This window comes from Gadus macrocephalus, chromosome 3 (genome assembly GCF_031168955.1).
Source record: "Gadus macrocephalus chromosome 3, ASM3116895v1".
Lineage (NCBI taxonomy): Eukaryota > Metazoa > Chordata > Actinopteri > Gadiformes > Gadidae > Gadus > Gadus macrocephalus.
The window spans coordinates 8918726-8944971 of NC_082384.1; the positions used below are offsets into that span (position 1 = coordinate 8918726).

Consider the following 26246-nt stretch of genomic DNA (forward strand, 5'->3'; position numbering starts at 1 on the left):
CACTGTTTAATTTCTCCTCAAGTCTTAATTATTCCCGCACGTGAGCGGCGGGGAATATGATCTCTAAATTATGATTATCAGTTCCATTGACCACCTTGAATGCTAGGACCATCATCTTGAATATGATGCAAGCTACTACAGGGAGCCAATTCCATGACCTCCATTGGCTCTAGGGATGGGGATCGAAACCCGGTTCTATCAAGGACCCGGTTCCACTTTTTTCAAAACCCGAAAATCAATAACGTTTGGGCTTATCGATATCACTATCGAGTCTCGTTGTTCTCTTCCTCCCGTAGGGCCGTAGTGTCCTGTAACGTTATTGTCCCTGGTGTCGCATGACTCGCGTCACGGCATTTAAATATACCGTATTTTCCGGACTATACGTCGCTCCCGAGTACAAGTCGCATCAGTCAAAAAATGCTCCATGACGAGGAAAAAAACATATATACGTCGCATTGGTGTATAAGTCGCATTTATTTTTAAACATTTAAACAAGAACGTTTAGTCTGGAGAGACTGAATGAAATTGCAATAGCAATATAGGTGTGTCGGTCCCTCGTAGTTCTGAGAGTATACCGAATTCAGTGACACCGGGATTCCACCGGACGCGTATGCGCCGCGGTCAGATGCCTTCACAAGTCCAGCGGAGGGCTCCAGTTTTCGCCGGCCAAGTCATGCGCTGTGATTTGTGTGACAGCTATGTTGCACAAAATTGCAGCTAAGGCTGGGGTAGCTTTGGTTGAACCGGAGGACATTGAGGACGAGAATATAATTTATTCGGTGGTGCAGTAGGCTTGCAGCGTTCAGTTGTAGGCCTAATGAATGACGGTGCCCTCTTGCGGCCGAGGATTATGTACGCACAATTTTGGCATATAAGTCGCTTCGAAATATAAGTCGCAGGGCAAGCCAAACTACAAAAAAAACGCGACTTATAGTCCGGAAAATACGGTACTCTATTTACTTTGGGTATGTTCTTTCCTGAAAAAAACGTTTCCCCCGATATCGAAAATGGTATAGAATATCGATATTTTTCCAGGTATAGTGTCAAAGTTAGAAAATCCAGTATCGTGACTGACAACACTACTAGAAACGCGATTGTGATTATTCAGTTAGAGCTACAAGAAACGTGAAAGTTAAAAAAGACATATCTTTGCTACTACCTCTGACATTTAGTTAAGTACATTTGCATGAAATCATGCAGGTCTACATATAACTTGGCGATAGCTTTAATAGGTTGCAACGGTGGACTGAAATCACATGTGTGGAAGCTAACATTCAGCTTCAGTCTGAGCTAGGATGATTTTTTCTGAGCCCCCCCAAAACCAGGCCGCGTGCCTGGCAAAAAGATGCCTGTTCAAGATTCTGATTATAATTTGGGCAAGTGAACATCACATTCGGGCAAGTTGAACCTGACCTGTACTTGCCCGATGGGCAAGTGCTTTTGAAACCTTAATGTCAACCCCTGAACATGACTCTGCCCTAGCCAATCATAATCGCTTATCTCGTTGTTATCCCACCCGGTCTCCTCCCGAACAGTTTGTGTGTGGAGCCAGGGGTGCGTTCGGATTACGCAGTTCAATTCAATCAATTAATAGTAACGCACCGCATTTAACATAAAGTAACGGTGACGGCGTTGTAACGATGGAAACAGTAATTAGTTAGATTACCCCGATACTGAAAAAATAAAGGCGTTACCTAACGCCGTTCTTTTAAACGGCGTTATTACAAACACTTTTACTACGGATGGGTCGATCTCCCACACCATCAACTCGTGCCGTGTTCCGATATCCATACTTCCATGAGTATACTTAATCGAAGTACACTATCCGCACTCACTAAGTGCGCTAATTTTCAGATGTCAGTGTTGTTCCGAACCGAATACTCCGTGGTGCACTAACAGGAAATTAAGATCACGACTGCCGCTGTCCCGCCTAATTTGTACCGGGTGCCAAATTTGTACCGGGCACGTCATCAGTTGATTACGTAAGGGTTGTCCGTTGCCGGGCAGCAGGTTTCAAAAAAACATTCGCGCTCATGTTGCCAAAGACGAAATAACATAATGCAGATAACGGATCGCTAGATAACACTTGTTTTTACTTTATATTTGTATTGTATTTAATTGTTTAATCAAATTTAGCTAGTAAACTGAGTGTTTAAAGTGGGTTTCAAAAAACATTCGCACTCATGTTGCCAAAGGCGAAATAACATAATACAGAAAACGGATCGCTAGATAACACTTGTTTTTACTTTATATTTGTATTGTATTTAATTGTTTAATCAAATTTAGCAAGTAAACTGAGTGTTTAAAGCAGGTCAAGGACGAAATAGCACAATACAGATAACGGATCGCTAGATAACACTTGTTTTTACTTTATGTATTGAAGCTTGAAGGTTCGCGAATGTACGTAAGCAACCCTTACGCCTCGTTTCCACATACGTATGTTTTTCGTATCTGTGCTTCCGTAAATTTACGGAAGGGGGCGCTAGTGTTTTACGTACGGACATGAATTTATTTACGGTCAGCCAATCGTAAATAGGATCGAAATATACAGAGATAAAAACAAAACCAACCAGGCTTGGAAAGAGATCGGCGAAGAGTTTGGCCTGCCAGGTACTTGCATGTTTTGTGAAAAACATAAAAACTTTCATACGGTATCTCCGTAAAACGACGGCGAAAGTTAAATTTTTTGAACGTGTATTACGGACATACCGGACAGAAATTTTACGGAGGGGAGGAAAAACGGAGGAAAAACGGACCTTACGGAGAATCACATAGGAATGAATGGACTTTCGGTCGGAGACGGTTGGATCGCATACGAGAATGTACGTATGTGGAAACCATGGACATATTAAAGGATGGACCACAGACTGGAAAATGGCCGCCCATTCATTCCTATACAAACTGCTCAGTGGCGCAGGGTAACATACAGGAGCGATTTGCTTCCGCGTTATGTGGCAAAGACACGTGACCTAGTCCGTGACGTACCGGATGCAGAGATCTTCTTCTTCTAGTTTAGTGGAGGATCATAGTTTTTCCCCATATACCGCCACCTACTGGACTACTACACAGAAGTTTGTGACAAGGACGTTGGCAAATGATACTTTAAATCATAAAAATAAATTCAAAGAAAAAACCAAACTAACGAAACAAAATAAACAAAATAAAACAAACTAACAAAAGAAATGAATAAATAAAAATAAAAAATATATATACTTAAGGTTAAATTCTTCTAATTAGGTTAGTATCTTTTAGCTAATTGATCAGCAATTTCATTGCCATATATTCCATGGTGGGCTGGAATCCAACAGAACTGAATAACTAAACCAAGGCTTATAATATTTAAAAGATGCTTTACCTCTATCACCAAATCTTCACGTATTGAATTATCTGTTATAAAACTTAGTATCTACAACCCATCTAAGAGCGGTTATTATTGTGGCCATCTCGATTGAGTATACTGATAAAGTCACCCACTCTATATCCATATCCTTTTTCAAATTCTGGAATATATATGCCAATACCACATTGTCACCAACTTAGTATCTACAACCCATCTAAGAGCGGTTATTATTGTGGCCATCTCGATTGAGTATACTGATAAAGTCACCCACTCTATATCCATATCCTTTTTCAAATTCTGGAATATATATGCCAATACCACATTGACACCATTCTATTATAGCTGATAACCAAGGTACACACTGTAATACTATAATCAAGAGGACATACAGGCAGTTCAAATAAAAAGAGATAGAACTTTATTGATCTGGAAACTTCATAAATATGTAAGATTGCTCCATATAATACCATAGTAACATAGTAAACGTATGTAGGCCTAAAAAATTCAGTTCAATGTTATTGCTTAAGAAACAGATTCCTTCCAACTAACTATTTACGAAAAATGCAATCAATAATTTATATAAAAGTAAATGTTTACATATCGACCAGCAACGAAGTTGGAGTAGCCTACCCAAATAATGAATTGTAATACACCAACATTGTCAACTGTCATACATAGCTAACCATAACCCTGTCATACATAGCTAAACAAGCAAATGAAAATGAAATACCTACCAACGCAACTGAAATGTTAATATTAGACTAACAATATCATGAAAATTACGTAGAAAATATAGAAAATTAATCATTCAGGTAATCAATACGTCCGTGCCTGTTACAGCTATTTCAATGATATGCGTGTTATATATCCGTGTTCAACGCCATTCATGTTAAGTAAAAGGATCTCAGACTTTGGAAGTTAATGGAGTTAATGGAAGTTAATTCGGAATTTAATTTAATTCGGAAGTTAATGGAGCCGTGCACTTCAAAATAGGACCATAGCAAGGAGCCGTTTGTTTCAGTACGGCTCCTTTCAGCTGCCCACCCAACATAAACTGCTAATAAAACGCTTGAGGAGGCGTTTTGAAAAGAAAAAACTTATATCCAGACATTTTTTGCGGAGACACAATCCTGTTCCCCACTTGTATTGGAGTGGACGGCGATATCTACTTCTGGGCCACATGAAATGACGGACCCCCGTCCACTCCCAGCTTAAACAGCTGCAATACCAGGCTTGGCCTCTGAGCACTGGTGGATTGCGGAAGTATGCGCCTATCCTGGGGGCGAGTTTATTTTTTGCAGGGTGGTAGCGGGAAGCTCGTGAATATTCATGAGGGAACTCATCCCTCATTGGCTGGGACTTGGCTCGCTGGGACTTTGTCAGAGGGCTTGTGAAAACAGAGGGCTTGTGAAAACAGAGGGCTTGTGAAAATCACGAACGCAAATAAATGAAACGTTGTTATAAATCAACACAAATCATTGTATCAATAGTGTGACACATGTTATACAGTAGTTGTTTTTAGACGAGTTAGCATTACGAGCTAACGTTTGTTTTGGCACTTACAGAAAGGTAGCTATAGAGTTGCCGTGTAGGAGGTGGATTGATAGGTGAAAATCAATATTAAAATTCATTTAGCCCTACGCGAAAATATTCTATGGATAGGCCTACCGATTTTATGGCCCTTCTTTCTATAATGTATTGGTTGTGGGGTGTGGCAGAACCACTATAAACAAATATCAGAAATCATACGGTTTATTCTTATCCATCTACACCTAACCTCCAGCAGCTCGGGTCTGGCAAATGTTGCAAGCTTTAATAAATCCTGCCATTATGCTCACTACTTCTAGAAACAGAACAGAATGGAATCTTAATGGAAATATCAAGACATGGATGGACAACAATTAGAAAAAAACAACTTGGAAACAATCACCAGCTGCCGAAAGCACTGCGATGCGCTATACATAACGTTATAACTTTATTTACTACAGTAGCCCAGGCTGTGACACATAGGCCTAACAGTTTCACAGGGGCTTTTAGACGAGTGAGCTAACGTTTGTACTTACAGAAAGGTAGCTATAGAGTTGCCGTGTAGTAGGTGGGTATCATGTGTCACATTATTCGTGTTGATTTATAACAACGTTTAATTCATTTGCGTTCGTGATTTTCACACAAGCCCTCTGACAAAGTCCCAGCGAGCCAAGTCCCAGCCAACAAGTCCCAGCCAATCAGGGATCAGTTCCCTCATGAATATTCACGAGATTCCCGCTACCACCCTGCAAAAAAAAAATTCGCATCCTGGGGGCCTGGTGGAAACGAGGCGTTACGTGCCCGGTACAAATTTGGCACCCAGTACAAATTTGGCGTGACACCGCCGCGGCCCCTCCCCCACATTAAACATCCCGCTTCGAACGGTGAACTCTTTACGCCTAGCAGCTATAAAAGGCTATAAAAGCTATAAAAAATACAAAATGACTATTAATGCAGGCATTAATACTTCCTTTAAGTATATTCATGGAAGTACGGGTATTGGAACACGGCACATGATATGTTCATGATGTCCATGATTGAGTCAAGAGATCAGGGTTCGCTTAAACATATGCGACTCGAATTAGACCCCTGTACTTTTACCATGGCAGTGTGACCACATTTCTTTAAACAATCTTATTGTAAAGAGTATTTATAAGTAGGGATAACATTTGCAGCAGCTCACCTCGCCCATGCGGTGCTCCAACCGCACAACGGAGGGGATGCTGCGGAGGAAGTCCTCCAAGCTATGGTGGCCAAGCTTACTGTGCGGGATTAGCTCCCCGCACAGCGAGCGGTACTCGGTTTGAAGCCGGCCGATTGACACCCCCTCCTTTGAGGAAAGCAGCACCGACCTCAACATTTTTTTAATTGATTCACCATCCATCTTGAAGGGTTTTGGGGGGGAAAGTGCGAAAAGTAAAGTTACACGTGTACATTTGGTACTTAGCGGTCATCGACACGTACGATTATCCAACACATTAAGGCAAAAAGGATGTCAGAACAATTCACAATAAGTATTAAATGACGTAGTCTTGAACAATCTAGAAGCAAATGGCGAAATTAAGCAACAAAAAAAGTACATTTGCGTTAACTTTCCTTCGACTAACTTACCATTGACCGTCTTCCTCTGGTTTCGTCCGGAGAGTGTAAGGTTGAAAGGTCAAATGGTAGTCAATGGCTGCCATGTGTTTTGTAAACTTTATTTCAACCACACTTCTGACAAAAAATACAGACTGGCGAAAAATACGATCTGTTAAAACAATTCGTTCGTAGAAATGTATTAAATGCTAAAGTACAGTTTTAAATTGATTTAGAAAATATTCAACAAAACAATACATTCTTGAAGTTCAAGGTTCATATATATGTAGTCATATTTTACTCCACATATTGAATAAAGGAAGAATGGTGCAGTGATGTCTAATTTAAGGGAAGCTACTGAACTTTAGTAACTTTGAAGATGGAATTATTCGATAATGTATTTTATAGATTACCGGTTATACATTTTTTGTTACCAGTGTATTTCAGGTATGCATATGGTGATCAATGGGTTTTGCTAATAAATGTTTTGTATAGAAATATACATGTGTTTATTAATGTATTTAATATACGTTAAATATCAGCGTATTAGAGAGACATATTTCTCAGGTGTATTTTATTTTTGATATACATGATATACACTGTTCGCCTACAGTGTGGGTATGGAATTTCCTTTTTTGGCCATTTTTGCAAAATTACTTAAAATCCTTATCATTACCCACTTACAGCCACTGAGTTAGAAGTACTGACATGAAAATTAAACAAGTCAATCATCTGTGGAACGGGCAGGGCTCGAAAAACTCTGATTTCCAGACCCACCGAGTGGCATTGGACAGTAAGTACGTCAATCAAACGGTCGTACTGCACTCCCCCTCCCCCGCTCCCCGCGCGACCCCTTCGTGCACGTACTCAAAATTCGTGACCCAGAGCTCTTGGAATGGGTGGAGTCAGAGTCAGCGTTGAAGGAGAGGGGGTAGGACTATAGCTCTGGGTAGGACCATTTGAGTTGTGGATTTTCAAAATCTGCTGGCATTTCGCAAATCCCATGCCCAACCTATAGATTAACGTCCAGTCAATCGTTACATTCATTCCTTTAATTCGACCGTCCTCAGTCATACCATACTCGTACAGAAAACACAAGACTTTAATTTTTAATTTTAATTTAAAAACATTTATGAAACATTATGATCTTTTACGAGCACAATTCAATAAAACATTTTTGTTGTGAATTCCTCACTTATCTATACGTTTTCAAAATCAACACTGATAAAGTATATACACTGCATCTCATTCCCCCCCCCCCCCCCCCCCCCCCAAAAAAAATAATAATTTCCCAGCTCAACATGCGAGAAAGATAAAAAAATATACGCTATATAAAAATGCTATGTCTATTAAATACAGTGGTTTGATATAAATAAAGGGGATATGTTTGACTGAATGGTGTGTAGGCCGTGGCTTCTGGTGGATCTGGACCTCGGCTGCTACCCCAACGCTGCTCAGCAGGCGTACCATGCTGCCCTTTACCATGCTGCTGGTCCTCCCCTTAACCATGCTGTTGGTCCCCCTCTTAACCATGCTGTTGGTCCCCCTCTTAACCATGCTGTTGGTCCCCCTCTTAACCATGCTGTTGGTCCCCCTCTTAACCATGTTGTTGGTCCCCCTCTTAACCATGCTGTTGGTCCCCCTCTTAACCATGCTGTTGGTCCCCCTCTTAACCATGCTGTTGGTCCCCCTCTTAACCATGCTGTTGGTCCCCCTCTTAACCATGCTGCTGGTTCCACCTCTTAACCCTACTGCAGGTGAATTGATTATAATTTTGATCACATCTCTCACTTCACTGTAGGTGTGTGCACCAAACTGTGGTTACCTTGGTGTGGTTACCTATTATTCAGAACCATAATTCCAGAGTTTACCATTTAATTAGATCCATGTGATTTAATATTTTGTTGCATGCTTCTTTATCTTAATATACTGGATTGGATATTCTCTGGCCAATATAGAAAGCACAATACATTATGTTGGGTCAAAAGTTTAATTTATATCAAAAAACATTATTTGGTTTGTGTAAAAACATGAAAGTGTAAAAGCAAAAACAATTCAAGCTAACAAATAGGTGATATATGAATTTTTTCTGTAGGACAGATTTATATTGGAGACAACTCTAAAACCTCCCCATACCCATAGATTACCAACAATAATAATAATAACAAAAGCATGAACACTAACAGCATTCAAATGCAAGATGCCTCACCTTTCCAAAAGATGATATATCTATGATAAAAAAAACATTTTATAAACCAACCTTGGTTGTTTAATTGTTTCATGTATTAAATGATACATTCTTATGGTATTACATTGTATCGATATGTTTGAATACCATCAGAGTTTGAGACAGGATGGAAAGACCACCAACCTCTTCAGGATGTTTTCATGGCAGCCTCAAAAGCTCCACAATGGATTCTCTCTTTAGTCGAGCGGGTCAGTGGAACCGAGGCATTACCTTTACACTATGGTGGCCTAAACTCAATACGATGGTGGTTGGTTTGAGACTCCACACGATAGTGGTCAAACCTTCCCACGATGGTGGTCTAAACTTCCGATGACGATGGTCCGTTGCGTTGATCCTGTGCGTTCAGCTGCTTTGGCGGTGTTCCCCCGCCAGAGGGGGCTGTTGAGCCGGTCTGTGTCCGAGCCGCTGTTACAAATCTTCGTGTTCTTGTGAACTGGTCAGACGGCTGGTTGGCCGCCTGGGCTGAGGTGGAGCAGGGTGGGGGGGAAGCGAGGTGTTTCCTGAGCAGGATGAGTGGAGGGTTCCTCAGTAGGGTGTACGCCAGCGCCCAGCGCTTCCTGGCTCTGCTGTGCACACCAGACTCTGGGTCGGGGATGGTCGGGGAGAGATTGGACAAGATGGATAAGGTTGGATTTAGTGGATTTAAGGCCCCCCGGGATACTTAAAATCGAATGAAAATGGTGTGTTCACGCAGACAAATTTAAACATTGCATTATTCAACAGCAGTTCAACAGCCTAAGAGAACACAGCAATTTAGTGCAAAGATTCTATGCGCCAGACGGACGGACAAGGTTGGATGTAGCAAGTAGAGTTTGATATGGTGGGTCTCTATTTTCTGTTACCTGTGTGTCTTTTAAAACATGTCCAACAAAATCCATGATCAATGATGATAACAATTTTTGTGTGATAGGAGGTATTATTCAAACAAACAAGTTATACACACACACACACACACTAATACACACACACACACACACACACACACACCGAGGGTTGTATTACGGAACGGCTGGTAGAGGCCTGCTGCTTGTGGCTCCGGGGATCTGGACCACAGCAGGTTACAGAAGCACACCAGCGTCGGGTTGCCATGGTAGTGGTCTGCAAAGATCATGCCCACCCACCATGTGTAGCCTAGAAACACAGCAGGAGAACCACATCACGAGCAGGCACTAGGGTTTTAGATCATCCTGTCAACACCTCTCATCTGTACTACTGTATCCAGGGGAGCTCCAACACACGCTCACACACCCTATGGACAACAGTCCATCCTCCTCATTGGAGGCAGCAGGGGAGCTACAGGTCTGAACCCCGACTCGCCGGTGACTGTTGGATGACGACTGGAAGACAACTAGCTGGTGAGTGAATGACGACTGGCAGATAACTAGCTGGTGACTGGATGATGACTAGAAGATAACTAGCTGGGGACTGAAAGATAACTAGCTGGTGACTGGAAGATAAATAGCTGGTGAAAGGATGACGACTGGCAGATAACTAGCTGGTGACTGGCTGGTGACTGGAAGATAACTAGCTGGGGACTGGCTGGTGACTGGAAGATAACTAGCTGGGGACTGGAAGATAACTAGCTGGGGACTGGCTGGTGAGTGGAAGATAACTAGCTGGGGACTGGCTGTTGACCTTTCTTCGTTGCCCTGGATGCAGTGGAATATGAGATATCTGAACAGGGTTCTGCTCTCTATGAGCTTCATCCTGTTAACAGGAAGGACTGAACCACCATCAAGAAGACTAGAAAACCAACCACCACGACCACCACCACCACCCCTGTCCACACTGCAGGTATGTGGCTGGAGGATCAGCCTCTTCGCTCACCTGAAGACCCATCAAGACCCCAGAAGGACAATCACTCGACTCAGCGGGATCACCAATGAAGAGAGCAGCTTTGGGAAGAAGGTGCTCATTTTACCATAGCATAGCGCAGTTTAGCATAGCTCAGTTTAGCATAGCTCAGATTAGCATACATCAATTTAGCATACCACAGCATATCGAGCACAGAGTAGTCTTAACAGCATCGTTTAGCACAGCATAGCTAAGCACAGTAAAGCGTAGCCCAGCATAATGTAGCACAGCAAAGTTTAGCACAGCATAGCATAGAGTAGCACAGTATAGCGTAGCACAGCAAAGTTTAGCACAGCATAGCATAGAGTAGCATAGTATAGCGTAGCACAGCATAGTTTAGCATAACATAGTGTAGCACAGTATAGCGTAGTATAGCACTACTGTAGCGCAACCCACCCAGGTCCTTGGTCTCGTGTCCTTTGGGCATGATGGTGCGGTCAATGCGAGGCAGCAGCACCAATCCTACAGTCAGGCTGACCAGCAGGCGCAGGGCGCAGGCGCTCATCCCCAGCACCACGTTGTAGAAGAAGAAGAAGTAGCTGAAGCAGTTGAACGCTCTCCTGGGGACGAGAGCAAGAAGGCTTTGAAACGCTGGCCGTCTGCTCCCGCTGCGGGCGCCTCTCTAAACCAACAGCCCTCACCGGGGCAGTGAACCAATGGTACCCCTGGTTGGAGGGTTTAATAAAGGACGAGACGTTTGGGGAGTGTGGGGCCAGAGCAACATTGAGGCAGTCTCTGGATGTTGTGGACGCTCCGGGCGGGGGCTGCTTACCTGTTGTTTAGGGCCAGAGGTTTGTCTTTCTCTGTTGTACTCAGCTTATCCTGCAGGAAGAACACCTTGACAGTGTATACCTGCAGGCAACCGACGGCCAAGAGTACTGCCAAGCCCAGCCTGAGATAAAGGGCATCAGCGTTATTCATACACACATGCATCTACAGGTATGTATCCACCAATCCGTTAATAAACTTGTCAGTAGGTTAAGAGTAGCGTTAGATGAGGGGACGTTACAATGAGTAGCCCAAAGTGGTCAGTCTCTTCAGGATCTGGCCGTGCAGGATGGGAACGATCATTGTATATGCAAAGATCAGGATAGCCAGGAAGGCCACAATGTTAAAGATGATGTAACCTAGAAAAAAAACACACACATATAAGCGGCTATTTGTCTGGCTAAAACATGTACATTAAACCAGCAACAATTAAAAGATGATTTCCCATACAAAGGTTTGTTTGTTTATGAAACCACAAACTATTATCTGATATCCTTAAGCTGCACCTTTTGAACTATAAAAACCTATTTACCTTGTTCACTCGGCGGCCATCTTGAATTTGAAACGATGCTATGTGGGGGTAAATCTGACATCTGACCTTGAATTCACTACCTCAAACTCTTTTTTTCTCCTTACTCCTTAGGCACACATCAACGGCCACATATGGCACGCGGGGATGGTATGGTCAACACAAACTCCGGTTTCAGCATTAGTAGCTGTTACAAAGCAGCTAACCACTTCCGGAATCTATAAAAGAGCCGTTATAAAGGGGTCATCCCTAGGGTTCCCCAGGTCCTTTGTTCCCCGGGTGCAAAGGGTTAGGGTCAGGTTTAGGGTTATGGTTAGGGTTACGGTTAGGGTGAGGGTTAACCTTAAACCTAACCCTAATAGGCTATATAATAAGTCATATAAGGCTATAGTCGATAGTATAAATGTGTAAGTGAAAAGATTCTGCATAATGTCTAAAAAATAACTGCCAAATTGCAGAATTGTTCGTCATAAATCCCAATATTGATGATTTCAAAATACAAAAGCAACGTCCAACCTGCCTTATTCTATAATTAAGGGAATTCACTTTAAATACACCCTATGTAAGAAATGTATGGCATGTGTTTTCAACCGCTGAGATGGAGCGGCGGTGGCGTAGTGGATTAGTATGAAACCCCAACGCCAGCGACCGGGGTTCAAACCTCGACGGCCCATAATCGGCCTTTTACCCTCATAGATGTGGCGCCAGCACGGCTTTGAGAACATGGGCTCAAGTTTGAAAGAAGCACAAAAAATATAATTCCATTTCCTTCAGTGAATAACTTATCCATATGACATAAGAATTTGGACTTTTCAAGCTTCACGTGAATGCGCATCACTTGGGAGACGAACCCTGCGTGGAGAAATTCAAGACTGACGCGCTGCCTCCGATCTACCACTCTCTCACGGCGACACATTGCACAACAGTAAGTATTGTCTACATAAGGTCAATCAAATTGCGAATACCCTCTGATGAGAACCTGTTTCTCTCATAAAGAATATTCTCAGGCAATGCCAAGGGATCGGTCCCGAAAGACATTCTGTCGGAGAGACCCTCTACGATACGGGCTCCGAGGTCCACGGGAACACCCACAAATGGTGACGACATTGTCAAAGGAGGATCTAGGAAGGTGCGAACGCCGATCTAACCCGATAGTCTTAGCTGAAAACCTGCTCCCGACCAGGTTTGGTTGAGGGCATAAGTCACCATGGTGATACAGCGAGGCTAAAATAGATTTGACTTTCGTGTCACAGCTAACCCAGGCTTTGAGCGCAACATACCTCGCTAACCCACTAATCGAGGATCGTAGTACAGGGCACTGGTGTGAGTGTGATTAGCTGTTACAAGCTGTTTTGAAAATGTGCAGCTTCTGACATCACAGGTGGGCTGTCCACCTAGATGTGTGCTGGATAGATCAGTTTACCAGCAAGCCTACCCAGTGGACTGTAGCAAATGTTCCTCATCTATCCATCATACATCTAGGTGAACACGCCCACCTGTGATGTCAGAAGCTGCACATTTTCAAAACGGCTTGTAATGGCTAATCACACTCACACCTGGTGGTTTACTCTGGCCCCTTTAAATTCTAGATGGCCACCGAGTGAATACAACCATCTATAGACTTTTTTTTTTATGTGTGATGAATGCCATACCCCATAACGTGTAAGCGATTTGACACCCAGAGTATCTTGCAATGGCAGCCTGTAAAAAAAAAAACAGATCAACCTGAAATGTTTTTATTTTGTATTCATTCTGACACAAGGCCTGTGTGAGTGTGTGTGTGAGCACGGGTGAGTTTGTGTGAGCGTGTGTGTACTTTGCTCACCATACTAGAAGCAGGGTTGATATTCTTGCGGAACTTCTCAGGGAGGAAGCCCCTCTGCCCCCTCCACAGCCTCTTCATATGCTTCCTGTTACAACAAACCCCATGGTCAGTACACATGGTCAGTACAAGACCGCGCATGGGCAGTACAGGACACTGCATGGTCAGTACTAACCCGACATGGTCAGTACTGACCCGATATGGTCAGTACTTACCTGGCCCAACATGGTCAGTACTGACCCGAGATGGTAAGGGATAACCTGACCCAATATGGTCAGTACTGACCCAACATGGTCAGTACTAACCTAACATGGTCAGTAGTAATCTAAAATGGTCAGTACTAACCCGACCTGACATGGTCAGTACTAACCTCACATGGTCAGGACTGACCCGTTAGGTCAGTACAGGACTAAACACGCCCAACCTTGGAAAAGCCTTTAGGCGTGCAGAAGCTGATGAACTACCTGTAACACATCAGAACGTGGAAGATGTAGACCAGGGAGATGAGGCAGGCTGTGATGGAAGCCATCATCCATGACTCTGAAGAAATAAACACAACCACATTCCTTAAGTACGGTACAGTCAATACAATAAAAATCGGTGTGTGTGTGTGTGCGTGTGTGCGTGTGTGGAGGACTCACTGCGTGCGATGATGGCAAACTCCTTAATTGAGGCTGAGGCTGAGGCTGAGGCTAAATTTGACTGATCCAGCCAGCGAATTAACTTGTCCAACCCATCAAAGACCTCCTGGCTCAACACGTATGAATAGTGCAACAGCTGATGGACACAAACATGTCTTATAACCAGAATGAACGAGCAAGGCAGACAGACAAATACTTTCTGTTCAAGATGTAGTCAGACGGAGAGAGCGAAGGGATAAGTAAATTGACGAAAAGGAAGACAGGAACGAAGACAGACAGACAGGTGAGAAGACAGACAGGCAGACAGTCCTCACAGTGTAGAGGCCTATGAGGCTGATGATGGTGGTTCCTATCAGTCTGTTGGGGAACCTGAAGTGTGGGTCCCACTTGTACACCCTTCTTTGGAACCAACTTTCCCTGCTGACACACACACACACACACACACACACACACACACACACATTAGACTTTGCAGTGATCATTTCTATGCACATTAACAAGTGGATGTCTGAACGTGTACGTCCGAGCGTGTGTGTGTATGTACCCAGGAGGAGGCGGTTTCCGTAGCAACCTCTTGACATATTGGACATGGTGTTCAATCACCTCTCCTGTAACCTGGACAGCACATTAAAACAAGATGTTGTGACCCTCTAGAAGCAGACGCCACCCTAGCCTATTTATGCTTTTAAACATCCTCAGTCCTCTGACCGCATCCGGTCACAATTCCGCTGTGACACCACGTTTGAAGGTTGCGTGTGTTTGTTTTGATCCTCCGCACACCTGCTCATCGTCAGCAATCATCTCCACCACGGCCGCCACCTCCGGATGGTTGGGCCCTTGTTTGTAACCCTACCTTGTTTGTCCGTGTCTTGATCCGTGACACATCCATAGTGGTGAACTACACTCATAGACCTGTAATTATGGCTATCTGTTATTTGTATTGATCATTATCTCCATAGCAGTCGGTGCTAGAGGCCAATGCCTACTTCTGGCCCTGTGGTATGTGAATATAGGTTGCTTTTAACATGACGTTGGGCCGCTGTATTGCAGTTTTGTATAACAGTTTTGTTTCGGGTACACGCTTTCTCCAAATGTGTGACAGCGTACTATTAGTTCAAATGCTGCATATTCATGTCGTAGCTGTTGTAAATAGTTTTGTTGACTCTATTTCATATTTCTTTTTCAGCTTCTTTGATTCGCTAGTTGTCTTGTGTAAAATGATCTTGGCTCCTGGTTACCTGATTCTGTCGGCGTCCTTGCACAGTTTTGACCAATATGAGGAAAAAGCGACCCAGGAGAAAGAAGAAGGATAGGATGGTCGGCAATAACCATATCAGATTCCCATACCTAATAAGAAACTACACACAAACAAAGTGTGTCACAGTAATGGTTGAAACATTCAGGTGAATAGTTACGTAACTGTATGAATAGTGGAAGTTACCTGACCATATGAATTAGGAAATGGTAACCTGACTGTATGATAGGTGAAGTTAACTGACTACATGAATCGGTGGGTGAACCTGAATGTATTAATGGCTGAATAGTTACCACTGTATGAATGGGTGAATAGTTACCTGACTATGTGAATAACTATCTGAATGAATGGGTGAATAGTTACCTGAATGGGTGAATAATTTATTGTCAGTATGAATGGGTGAATAGTTATGACTTTATGAATGGGTGAAGAGTTACCTGACCATATGAATGGGGGAATAATCACCTGACTGTGTGGACAGGTGATTACAAGCGCGAGCATGACACCGAGCCTGCAGTAAAAGAGACAAGCCAGGTAAATGCAAAGTTTGCTAACATGCTAGGCTAATGCTTAAAAAATGAATGGCAGGCTAGAGTGTAGTATAGCTAGCTTACATGCTAGGCTAATGCTTACAACTAGCTAACATGCTAGGCTAATGCTTCTATGAATAGACGGATAGATGAATGGATGGTTAGCAGACTAGCAGGTTAGAGTGTAGACTAGGGAATTGCCAGCTAGCACTCTAGGCTAATGCTTTAGAAATGGATGTTGGTTATAGTTAGCTAGAGTGTTGAGCAAGGCTAAGCTAACATTCTAGGCTAATGCCTCAGAGATGGAGGGTTACCAGGCTAGAGTGTAGAGCATTCCCAAAACAGCTCCAACTCCCCTAGCAGTTGTAGAAAGGCATGCAAAGAAGGGAAAGAAGACTAGCCCCACCTCGAACGCTCCAAAAAGGAACACAAAGGCTGGAAAACAAACAGACATATTAGAGTGTCAGGAAAATCTAATCTATTCTAGTCAAACACAATCAATCATCATCAAATCCATCAAAATACATTCCACAGTAATTAAAAATAATCCAGTCATATTAAATTCACTCTAATCTAATCCAGTAATATTCAATCCACAATAATGATTACAATGAATTTAATATTACTAGATTAGTTTAATATAATTCAATTAAATCTATTCTAATGCAATCTAGTGATATTGAACTATACAAATCTATTTGAACATTAAAAAATATCATATCAACCAGTAATCTTGAATCTAATCTACCCTAATGTAACATTATCTAATCTTTCTTCCAGAATGAGAGAAGGGAGAGGGGTGTAACTTCCAGAATGAATGAGGAAAAGGGTGTGTGTCTTCCAGATTGGAAACAAAGAGGGGGCGTGTCTTACTCTGGGCCCAGGGCGGAGCAGGAAACAGGATGTGTTGCTTGGAGAACAGCAGGAAGACCACACGGGAGGAGGCGCCAAAGGCAAACCCGTAGGACCAGCGGTTGCTCAGGCTGTTCATCGCCTCCAGAGGCCTACAACACAAAACATCTCCATCACTCTGAGGCATTACCATGGCCTTCATTAAGTTACCATAGCAACAGAACATCACTCTGAGGCATTACCATGGCCTTCATTAAGTTACCATAGCAACAGAACATCACTCTGAGGCATTACCATGGCCTTCATTAAGTTACCATAGCAACAGAACATCACTCTGAGGCATTACCATGGCCTTCATTAAGTTACCATAGCAACAGAACATCACTCTGAGGCATTACCTTGACCCTCATTAAGTTACCGTAGCAACCGAACATCTCCATCACTCTGAAGCATTACCAGGGCCTTCATTCAGTTGTGCTAGATTCATGTGACTGCTGGGTGTCGGGTCGCGTTGGGACTTACACCGCGATGCCAAAGTGCCCCGCCATGCGGGGCAGCCGGAGGTCCATGGCCCAACGGCGCTCCCTCGTCTGGAAGAAGGACAGCACCATGATGATCACCACCTGAACCGTCAACAACACAAGGGAAAGGAAGCTGAATAGAAGAAGTGTGAGGGGGGACATTTTATGGTCACGGTTAAGGGATGGTCAGGATTTGGGCATTTCCTCCTTTGATGGTCTTTCCCGGGGTTGGACAGACCAAACCGCAGTGAGTTGAGTTGAGTTGGAGTTGAGTCACACTGCTCTTGTCTCGACCCGGGATGGATCTCAACTGGAGAAAAGGCTCAAATCTTAACTAACACTTTAAAGATCCCATGGCATGAAAATTTCACTTTCTATGCTCCCCCAGTAGCTAGAAATTTCGTTGGGTGTAAAACGAGCACTAGACATTCTGCTCCGCCTTTGAAAAAACGAAGCTCAGACGTGCCGTTTTGGAATTTTCCCCGTATGTCGTCATATAAGGCGAGATGCCCCCTCCCCTTTCTCTGCCTTGCCAGTAGAGCTGTAGCGACGCGTCGACGTCAAAAATTCGTCGACGTCAAATTTCTCCGTCGACGATTTTCGAGGACAATGGACAACAACACAGAGAACACAGTTCGCACTTTGCTGAGTCTGTTGCTTATTTGGATATATGTTTACCGTTTAATGGGAAAGAAGGCTCGTCGCCTTTATTATGTCCGTGGTCGTCGCATGGACTATACGTCATCCAGCTCAGGTTGCGTAGCCGTGCGTGTGCGCGACTGCGCGTGTCGGCTCATTAGCATCTGTACCGTAGCGGCCCGTACCGTAGCAGCACACCTCTCCCAAGTGGCCAAATTGGCCCGGCCTGGCCAGACTGGCCACACTCACACTGGCAGATTTGAGCACGGCTGGCCTTTCATTTTGTATAACAGTGAAACTATTTTATTTATTTTATTTTGTGTAAAGCAGAAGGTTTTTTGCTGTGCAAATAAATAAATAAATAAATAAATAAATAAAAGTATATTATTAAGAATTTTTTGGTATTTATTTGAGATACATTATGGTTTTTATTAATCAAGCAACAGAAATAGATAACCATCCAATTAGTCATTAGATTAGTCGACTAATCGATGAAATAATCGCCCGATTAATCGTTTAATAAATAATCGTTTACCCCCAGCCCTACTTGCCAGCCCAGAGAATTTGGCCCGCCAATGAGATACGACCATGCGAGCGCCACATGTGTGTGTGTGATTACACACACTGTAACGCAAGTGTTGTAGACTTCTTTGTTATTTGGATAATCGTTCTGCTGTGGGCATTGTGTCGCATAACACGTCGGTTCTTTGACGTCTCTGGTATTTTCACAACAAGACTGTAGTTGGGGTTATCTCAGGCATGGTTGAGAAAGGAATTGGGGGAAAGGAACTTTGGCTTTGACTTCCTGAAGTACATGAACCACTACATGGAGGAGAAAGGGAATGTTGCCTGCGAATGTCTCCCGCTGCCAAGGGACCACCGCCTCGGCGCTGCCCGCTGCAGGAGGCGGTGGGGCCTAAGCGCTGCCCACTGCCGAGGCGGTGGTCCCTCAGCAGCGAGGCTCCGGCGGGAGACAACCGCGGTCAACAATCGCGGGCAACAATCCCTTTCTCCTCCATGTCGTGGTTCAGTCTACTTCAGATTGATGTGGACGTGGAAGACAGAAAAGGAAACAGAGCGCATGGTACCGTGGCCGCAAGCTGCTCAGGGCCACACCCCCACCCTCCTCCTTGACCCGCCTCTCTCCTCCTCATTTGCATTAAAGCTACAGACACCGAAACAGCGCGTTTGGGGAAAGCTCAATGTGCGACTGGCTCGTAGTGGCTGTAGTTCTGCACCATGGCTGAATTTCGGGAACGTCTTAAAATACTGTGTTATGGGCCCACTAATAAAAAAGGGTAAAGGGTTAGGGGCTAGGTTTAAGGTAGAATTGGGGTACTGACAGCTGGGTTAGGGTTAAGGGTTTGGATATAGGTAACGGTACAGACAGCTGGGTTGGGTTAAGGTAGGGTTAACCGTTAAAGGTTAAGGTAGTGTTCGGCCACTGACAGCTAGATTGGGGTTAGGGTTAAAGGTTAAGAAAGGGTTAAGCTGGTTAGGATACTCACAGCTGGGATCAGGCAGAGGTGAATCACCAACTTCTCCTCAATGTTGTTCCTACAGTAAACGTCAGGGACCCTGTTGAAACACAACCCATCATCAGACCACTGTATCATCAGCATCATTTTTATTATTATAACTATTTTTATCATCATTGAAGTTGTATTTCATTCTACAACTGTTGTGTTTTTGCTGGTGTGACAACTGAATTTCCAGTCCAGGACCGTTAAAGTTTAGCTTAAAGCTTATCCATCCTATCACGTTGACAATTATTACTCTCCAACACTTTGTATTGTTGGAGTCATTCAACCACCGAGCACAGTTTATGGCTGGTTCAGACTACACGATTCTCTGATATTTCTACACGATTTGACATGTCACTATACGATCACAGAGCCAGGAAATCGGGTCTTGTCTCGTCGGAAGACTGGCCACACTACAAGATTCGAGGGTGCGATGCTCTCTACTTTGTATCATTCACGTTTGCAAGATATTTAGAAAATCGAAGGTTTAGAACTGACATAAATGCTTTTTACATTTTTGTCATAAAGGTAACGCTTGCTTAAGTGCAGTTTGAAAAATGCAGCCCCTGCCGGCGACTTTCATTGGTTACTGCTGCGATTTTGTCCCGCCCAAGGACGCTCTGCCACATGCGGATCACTTTTGCTACACATGTACCCATAGACATCCTATACATAGACGCAGTATTGGCTGCTGGGACGCGAGAAATGCGGCCGCCATCTTGAAATGGGGATGGGGAGCCAGGGAGGAGCATAAAGTCAGAGGGGAGATCGGAACAGAGGATGTATTTCTGCTTGGGGAACACAGTTTGGCATCGACAACCTCCATTCAGACTTATTATCATTGGTTGCATCTGTGTTTCATCTCTTGAACTTCAGAAAGGAAGCACGAGAAAGAAGCTATGCAAAACAGTCCTCTTTCAGGGTTTTAATCCCACACAGATATTGATATTTTTTACATTCACATTGCCTTGCATACACTACATTGGTCAGTCTGCATTTACCCTGATTGCTTTTTATTGTATTTTGAATTTCACTCCTAATTCGTGATAATCAGGCCTAATACGATAGATTTGTTTTCCATGATAATTATTTTTGTACTTTATTCTCTTATTTTTTAAACACTGTAAATGGTCAAGTATAAGACAATACTTTCTTAAAAGTATAATTGTAACCTATAAATGGAGTCATTCAAGTAACAATATTCAAATACTAACATTGTTGGGTAAGACTGATTTTGGTTTTATCTGAATCCAGTGACAAATACATTTTTAGAAATCTTCTGATGCAAAAAAATCTCGCTGATAAGCACAAGTGCTGAAAGAAAAGGGAGGATGAGCGACGGTATACACCGCGTTATATAGACACGATACCGTGGGGAAATGTGGGCGGTGCCCACGCTGATGGGTGCATAGTTTGATAGGCGCAAGCGCGCTCACGGGACAAGCCCATAAGGCGAAGCCTAGACGGCGTAGCCTACATGAAATAGAACAAGCGCAAATTATTCACTGGGGTTTGCATTTAATTTAAAATATTTTTGAACAGTAAACATTGGTCACTTGTCAGCTTCATCAGCTTATTCCCTTTCAAAAAAAAGAATATATGTTCATCTTTCAAGCATCAATAAAGACACCAAGTCCCTCTGTCATGACTCTGTAAGATCAAAATTCTTGTAAAACTTCTGACCCTTGGTATTATGTTAATTTAAAATAAAATAAGTAACTTATTAAAATAAATAAATAAGACACTAAATCCCGTCTGCTGCTCGCTGAGATTTGAGATTTGAGGACGAAACGATAGGGTGGGCTAAGGCAAGAGGTCTAGCTTCGCCACTGATAAAAAAATACACATAAAACAATCACCGTAAACATTATAATAATTGAAGGAAAGAAAGTTGTTAATAAAAGTAAATACAAAATATCAATACTAAGTGTCAAGACAGAATAAACTCTGCTGCTGCAGCAACAGTCAGAGATACAGTCTATAAGGTAAGATACATAGATGTCTAATGTATTCATACATTGTTTATGTAGGATATATATGTATATATAGCCTAATCATCATATATTGTTTCTTCAACGTAAAAATAGCTGACCGTTTTTTCCCCTTCTCGGGGATTATGTTCCCAGTTTTGATCTCGGACGTCTGGTCACTTATAGCATATGATAATAATAATTCATTCATTTTCTATAGCGCTTTTCAGTGACCCAAAGACGCTTACAAAATAAAACACGAAGAGGGAGATGACAATCAGGGGGGAGAAGCGGACGACAGCACAACAGAGAACAGAAGCAAGGTGGAGTGTGATAATAGATGGGGATCGGGATAAGGGTGGTTATGAGGTCATAGGCTTGGGAAAAGAGGTACGTTTTTAAGCAGGATTTGAATATGGGAAGGGAGGGAGAGTCAGGGAGAGTCGCGGAGAGGTTGGGGGAGAGAGTTCCAGAGTCGGGGTGCTGTTCGTGAGACGGCTCCGCCACCAAAGGTTTTCAGTTTGGATCGTCGGACAGTCAGAGTGAGAGTGGAGGAGGATCTGAGGGTTCGGGAGGGGCGATGGGGGAGGAGGAGGTCAGACAGGCAGGGCGGGGCCAGGTGGTGGAGAGCTTTGAAGGTCAGGAGGAGGATTTTGAAGTTGATGCGTTGTTTGATGGGGAGCCAGTGGAGAGTGAAGAGAACAGGAGTGATGTGGGTGTGAGTGAGAAGGCGCAGCAGAGTTTTGGACCATTTGTGAGTCTATGGAGGGAATGAGAGGTGATGCCAGTGAGGAGGGAGTTGCAGTAATCAAGACGGGACGAGATGAAGGCGTGGATAAGGGATTCAGCAGCGGGGGGGGACAGGCAGTGTCTGATTTTGGCGATGCCAATATATAAGAATATTCTATTACTGTTAAGCCAACTATGAATAATAAAACACGCCAAACCATGTGTCCTTTATCGTAGCTACACGTCTGACAAAGAAACGCGTGAAAATCAGTGGTATTCAGTGAGGTATGATTAATTAAATGCGCTGACAGTTCATTGCTCCTGCCAAACGGATTACACTGAATGGAGCGGATGACCACTCCAAGATGGCGGCCCCGTGTCTCGTCAGCCCCAGTAGGCGGTAGCGTTCGATGCTCCGTGCAACCTCTGATGCATTAGTTCACATTTGGGTTTACGAATGCACTAATTTTGGGCACGTTCTCAGATTCTGAAACACGGGTGTGCCGTGCGGATGTGTTTTGCACCAACTGCGCTGCAATGATTGTAGCAAAAGTTTAAATTGCATGACTCTTTGAAGTTCTGATGCACAGGATAGGATAGGATGTGTACCTGTAACACAGACTCGTAGACCCTATTTTGTTTTTACAATGGTAGAAAAAATATCTACGACTTCAAATGTACTGTTACACATTTGTGACTTTAGTTTACGCATGCTTAAGACTTTTGCTAAGATAATACCTTCATACGAGGGCGTCGGTTCGGTTACAGCTTTGGTAGAGACGAAGTGAGGCGCAACATTTCGCAGGACGTTTACCGCAAACAAAGTTTTGGCGGTTGGCTTCAGAATGAGGTGATTATGGGTTCCGAATATTTACAAACTACAGGGTCTTCATACCAAGGATTGAGTTATTTATTGCCGTACACAATATTGTACACGAAACACCATTGCTCAATCAACGTGTATTGGGAGTTTACGGCTCATCTTTGAGAAATATTAGCGTTTCAGGGGAAATAAAAATATGCGTACAGCTGGGATGTGTTGGGCGGTTGAGTGTCTGCAACGACTCCCTTCACACCAGCCTCCACCTCAAACAAATACTACAGCCAGACCATTGATTTGATCATAAATAACACATTTCTGACTTTCTTGAGAGAAGAGGTAAACAACAGAAAGTCAATCTCAGCACGACTCACGGCCGAAACCGTAAGAGGTTGTAGGCCTATATTGTGACTTAACCCTTATAAGGTGTTCGGGTCTGTGGGACCCGTTTTCAGTTTTTAGCTTTATAAAAGTGATACAAATAATTATTATTTTGAACTAAGATTCATTGGCTTTGGCTCATTTTCTGTGAGGAACATGAATCAGAAAACATTTTCAATGACCCCCCCCTGTATACCCCCCCATCACATTTATATTACACACAGGGTGTTCGGGTCCAGTGGACCCGGAGCTAGTTTAAGTGTGGAAATCATAGGTTCTGTGCACCCTCATTTTCCCTTCTGTGTGTGTGTGTGTGTGTGTGTGTGTGTGTGTGTGTGTGTGTGTGTGTGTGTGTGTGTGTGTGTGTGTGTGTGTGTGTGTGTGTGTGTGTGAGAGAGAGGGGGAAAGAGAGAGGGGGAAAGAGTAAAGCAGGTGAATGGGCCCTTGGTGTGAGCACCCACAGTGTGCACCCACTGTTCCCGCACAAGGTTGCAAAATTGGAGCACCCAACACTATCAAGCTTGGGGACCTGACACTATAAAAAAGCTCTGTCAGCGTGGTTCCATACCACAACTGATCAAGATGGCAAAGCAATTCTCTGTTCAGACTGCCTTACAGCTGATATTTGAAGAGACAGAGGGTTTTGATGGTGATGCAGAGGAAATAGTTTCGGAAAGTGAGGATAACATTTCAGAGTTTGAAAAGGAGGATGAGCATCAGCCAGCTCCGAAACGTAAAAGAGCCTCAGGACTAGCCCTTCAGCAGCCAGGACAAGCCTGCGAGCAGCAAGCCCCAGGACCATCCCGTGAGCAGGCAGGACCAGCCCGCAAGCAGCCAGCCCCAGGACCATCCCGTGGGCAGCCAGGACCAGCCCGCGAGCAGCCAACCCCAGGACCAACCCGCGAGCAGCCAACCCCAGGACCAACCCGCAAGCAGCCAGCCCCAGGAACAACCCGCAAGTAGCCAGCCCCAGGACCATCACGTGAGCAGCCAGGACCAGCCCGCGAGCAGCCAACCCCAGGACCAACCCGCAAGCAGCCAGCCCCAGGAACAACCCGCGAGCAGCCAGCCCCAGGAACAACCCGCGAGCAGCCAGGCCCAGGAACAACCCGCAAGCAGCCAGCCCCAGGAACAAACCGCAAGCAGCGGACCAGCCCGTCAGCCAAAAAGAAACGCTGTGAAGTGTGTGGACCCATGATGGACAGAAAAACACAATATACATGCAACCAGTGCAAAAAATACATATGCAATACACACACAGTGAGACTCTGCCCCTCATGTGTGGTATAGTCTGATATACGTATAATGGCCGTGTTCAAAGGCTTTAATGTGTTGTTCAGACAGATGTTATTGAGTATGTTTCAATTTCTAATGATGTTGATTATTTCCCAGTTATGCCTGTTTTATGAGGCATTTCCTTATTTTGTTGCATTTTAATGCAAAAAGAAACAAAAACGAGTGGCACCTCTATTCATAAATGTGATTTAACAAAGGTAAAGTGAACAAATTTAACATATGTGTGGTTTACATTACTTGCAATTGGGATGAAGTAACCATCTGGTGAGTATTTAAAAAAAAAAACTTGAGTATGTTGAATTAAAAGGCAATGGGTCCACCAGACCCAGCAGCACCTCCTGTGTAACAAAAACACGAACACCCTATGAGGGTTAACCTTGATCTTCAGGGGGACACACTGCCTCATCCGTATGTTTGCCGAGCAAAAAGTGCTTGGTAGTAAAGGGTCAATCTGTGGTTTCTCCCACGGTGAGGTGGGGCCGGGGGGGCTATCAAAGCGCTGGGAAGACCGAGATAAAGACTTTTAATATTTAACAAGACTCAGATACTCACTGTGTTGGCGTTGTGTTCATGGCTGCGTTAGGATGAGGTTAGTGATGGGTCGTTCGCGACCGAATCAGTTCTTCTTTAACAAGAACGAAGGGAACTGATTCTTCTCCCTCGTTTATCTCGTTCGTTCTCAGACTCGACTCCTCCCAGACCCATGTCGCTGACTCGCTGACTGTGAGTGGTGGTGAGGCAAGAGGCTTTGTGAGCGAGCGTTCGATAATACGATTCAATATCAGTGAAATGGTAAATGCGTGCTGTCTTTGTATTTTCTGTGTCATGCCAGATTAATCAAATATTTTGTCTCGTCAATCTGTCTGTTCTTTCATGGTTCGTTCTCCACCCGGGTCCCCCACCATCATTGCTAAATCAAGTCTATTATTGTTAGCAGAGTCACACTCTCACGGCAGAATAATAATTCTAATACATGACAGATAACTTCTCTCTTAGCCATATACTGGCGTAGTTTATTTTAAACCGCGATCAGACACAGGCTCTCCAAGAGCCAAGTGCAGAGAGAGGGAAATTGGAGTGAACATTCCATTATATAGTCACAGACATGGCGCAACAGCGCCCCCTTTGGTTCTGAACGGGTAACTACATTTACATGCAATCATACCTATATCAACATACATATATCAACACTCCCACTTATGAATGACATGTATACTGTACAACTTTAATATAGTCAAATAAACAAACAAAAATAACATGGCAGTCAAACACCAAACATGACCCCTGTGAATTTCCTTAGCTTGAGTTTGGAGACAGGCTCAGTCATAGCATCTGCCACCATGTCATCTGTGGGACAGTACATAAGTGTCATCTTCCCTTCTCTTAGGATGGACCTAATGAAGTGATACTTAATGCCCACGTG

At 43.7% G+C, this 26246-nt stretch overlaps 2 protein-coding genes across 6 annotated transcripts in view; both read right to left on the reverse strand.

Moving 5' to 3' along the window:
* The window catches only part of LOC132453955 (tudor domain-containing protein 7A-like), a 57688-nt gene extending 51140 nt beyond the window's left edge, over positions 1-6548 (reverse strand). For both annotated transcript variants that reach the window (XM_060047058.1, XM_060047057.1), the window contains exons 1-2: positions 6479-6548; positions 6051-6251 (exon numbers count right to left, since the gene is read on the reverse strand). In XM_060047058.1, the coding sequence (XP_059903041.1) occupies positions 6051-6251; positions 6479-6481 (204 nt within the window). In that variant the 5' untranslated portion in view covers positions 6482-6548. The remainder of the gene's footprint in view (positions 1-6050; positions 6252-6478) is intronic.
* A 1868-nt stretch (positions 6549-8416) lies between these two features.
* Positions 8417-25866, reverse strand: stra6l (STRA6-like). 4 transcript variants are annotated; one of them, XR_009524847.1, is made up of 19 exons: positions 25376-25866; positions 19613-19682; positions 17467-17567; positions 16966-17096; positions 16407-16527; positions 16028-16073; positions 15546-15665; positions 14852-14922; positions 14622-14727; positions 14308-14443; positions 14131-14206; positions 13670-13754; positions 13497-13545; positions 11557-11674; positions 11320-11439; positions 10944-11107; positions 10521-10588; positions 9681-9824; positions 9136-9275 (listed from the first exon to the last, which is right to left on the reverse strand). XR_009524847.1 is itself a non-coding variant. In XM_060047066.1 (18 exons), exons 1-18 carry the CDS (start codon positions 25393-25395, stop codon positions 8992-8994), a joined length of 1959 nt encoding a protein of 652 aa, XP_059903049.1. In that variant the 5' UTR covers positions 25396-25860; the 3' UTR covers positions 8417-8991. The 4 variants fall into 4 exon arrangements, 3 of the variants coding, with proteins under 3 accessions (XP_059903049.1, XP_059903048.1, XP_059903050.1); XM_060047066.1 differs by lacking the exon at positions 10521-10588 and having other exon boundaries at positions 8417-9275; positions 14622-14724; positions 25376-25860; XM_060047065.1 differs by lacking the exon at positions 10521-10588 and having other exon boundaries at positions 8417-9275; positions 25376-25859.
* Positions 25867-26246: the final 380 nt, after the last annotated feature.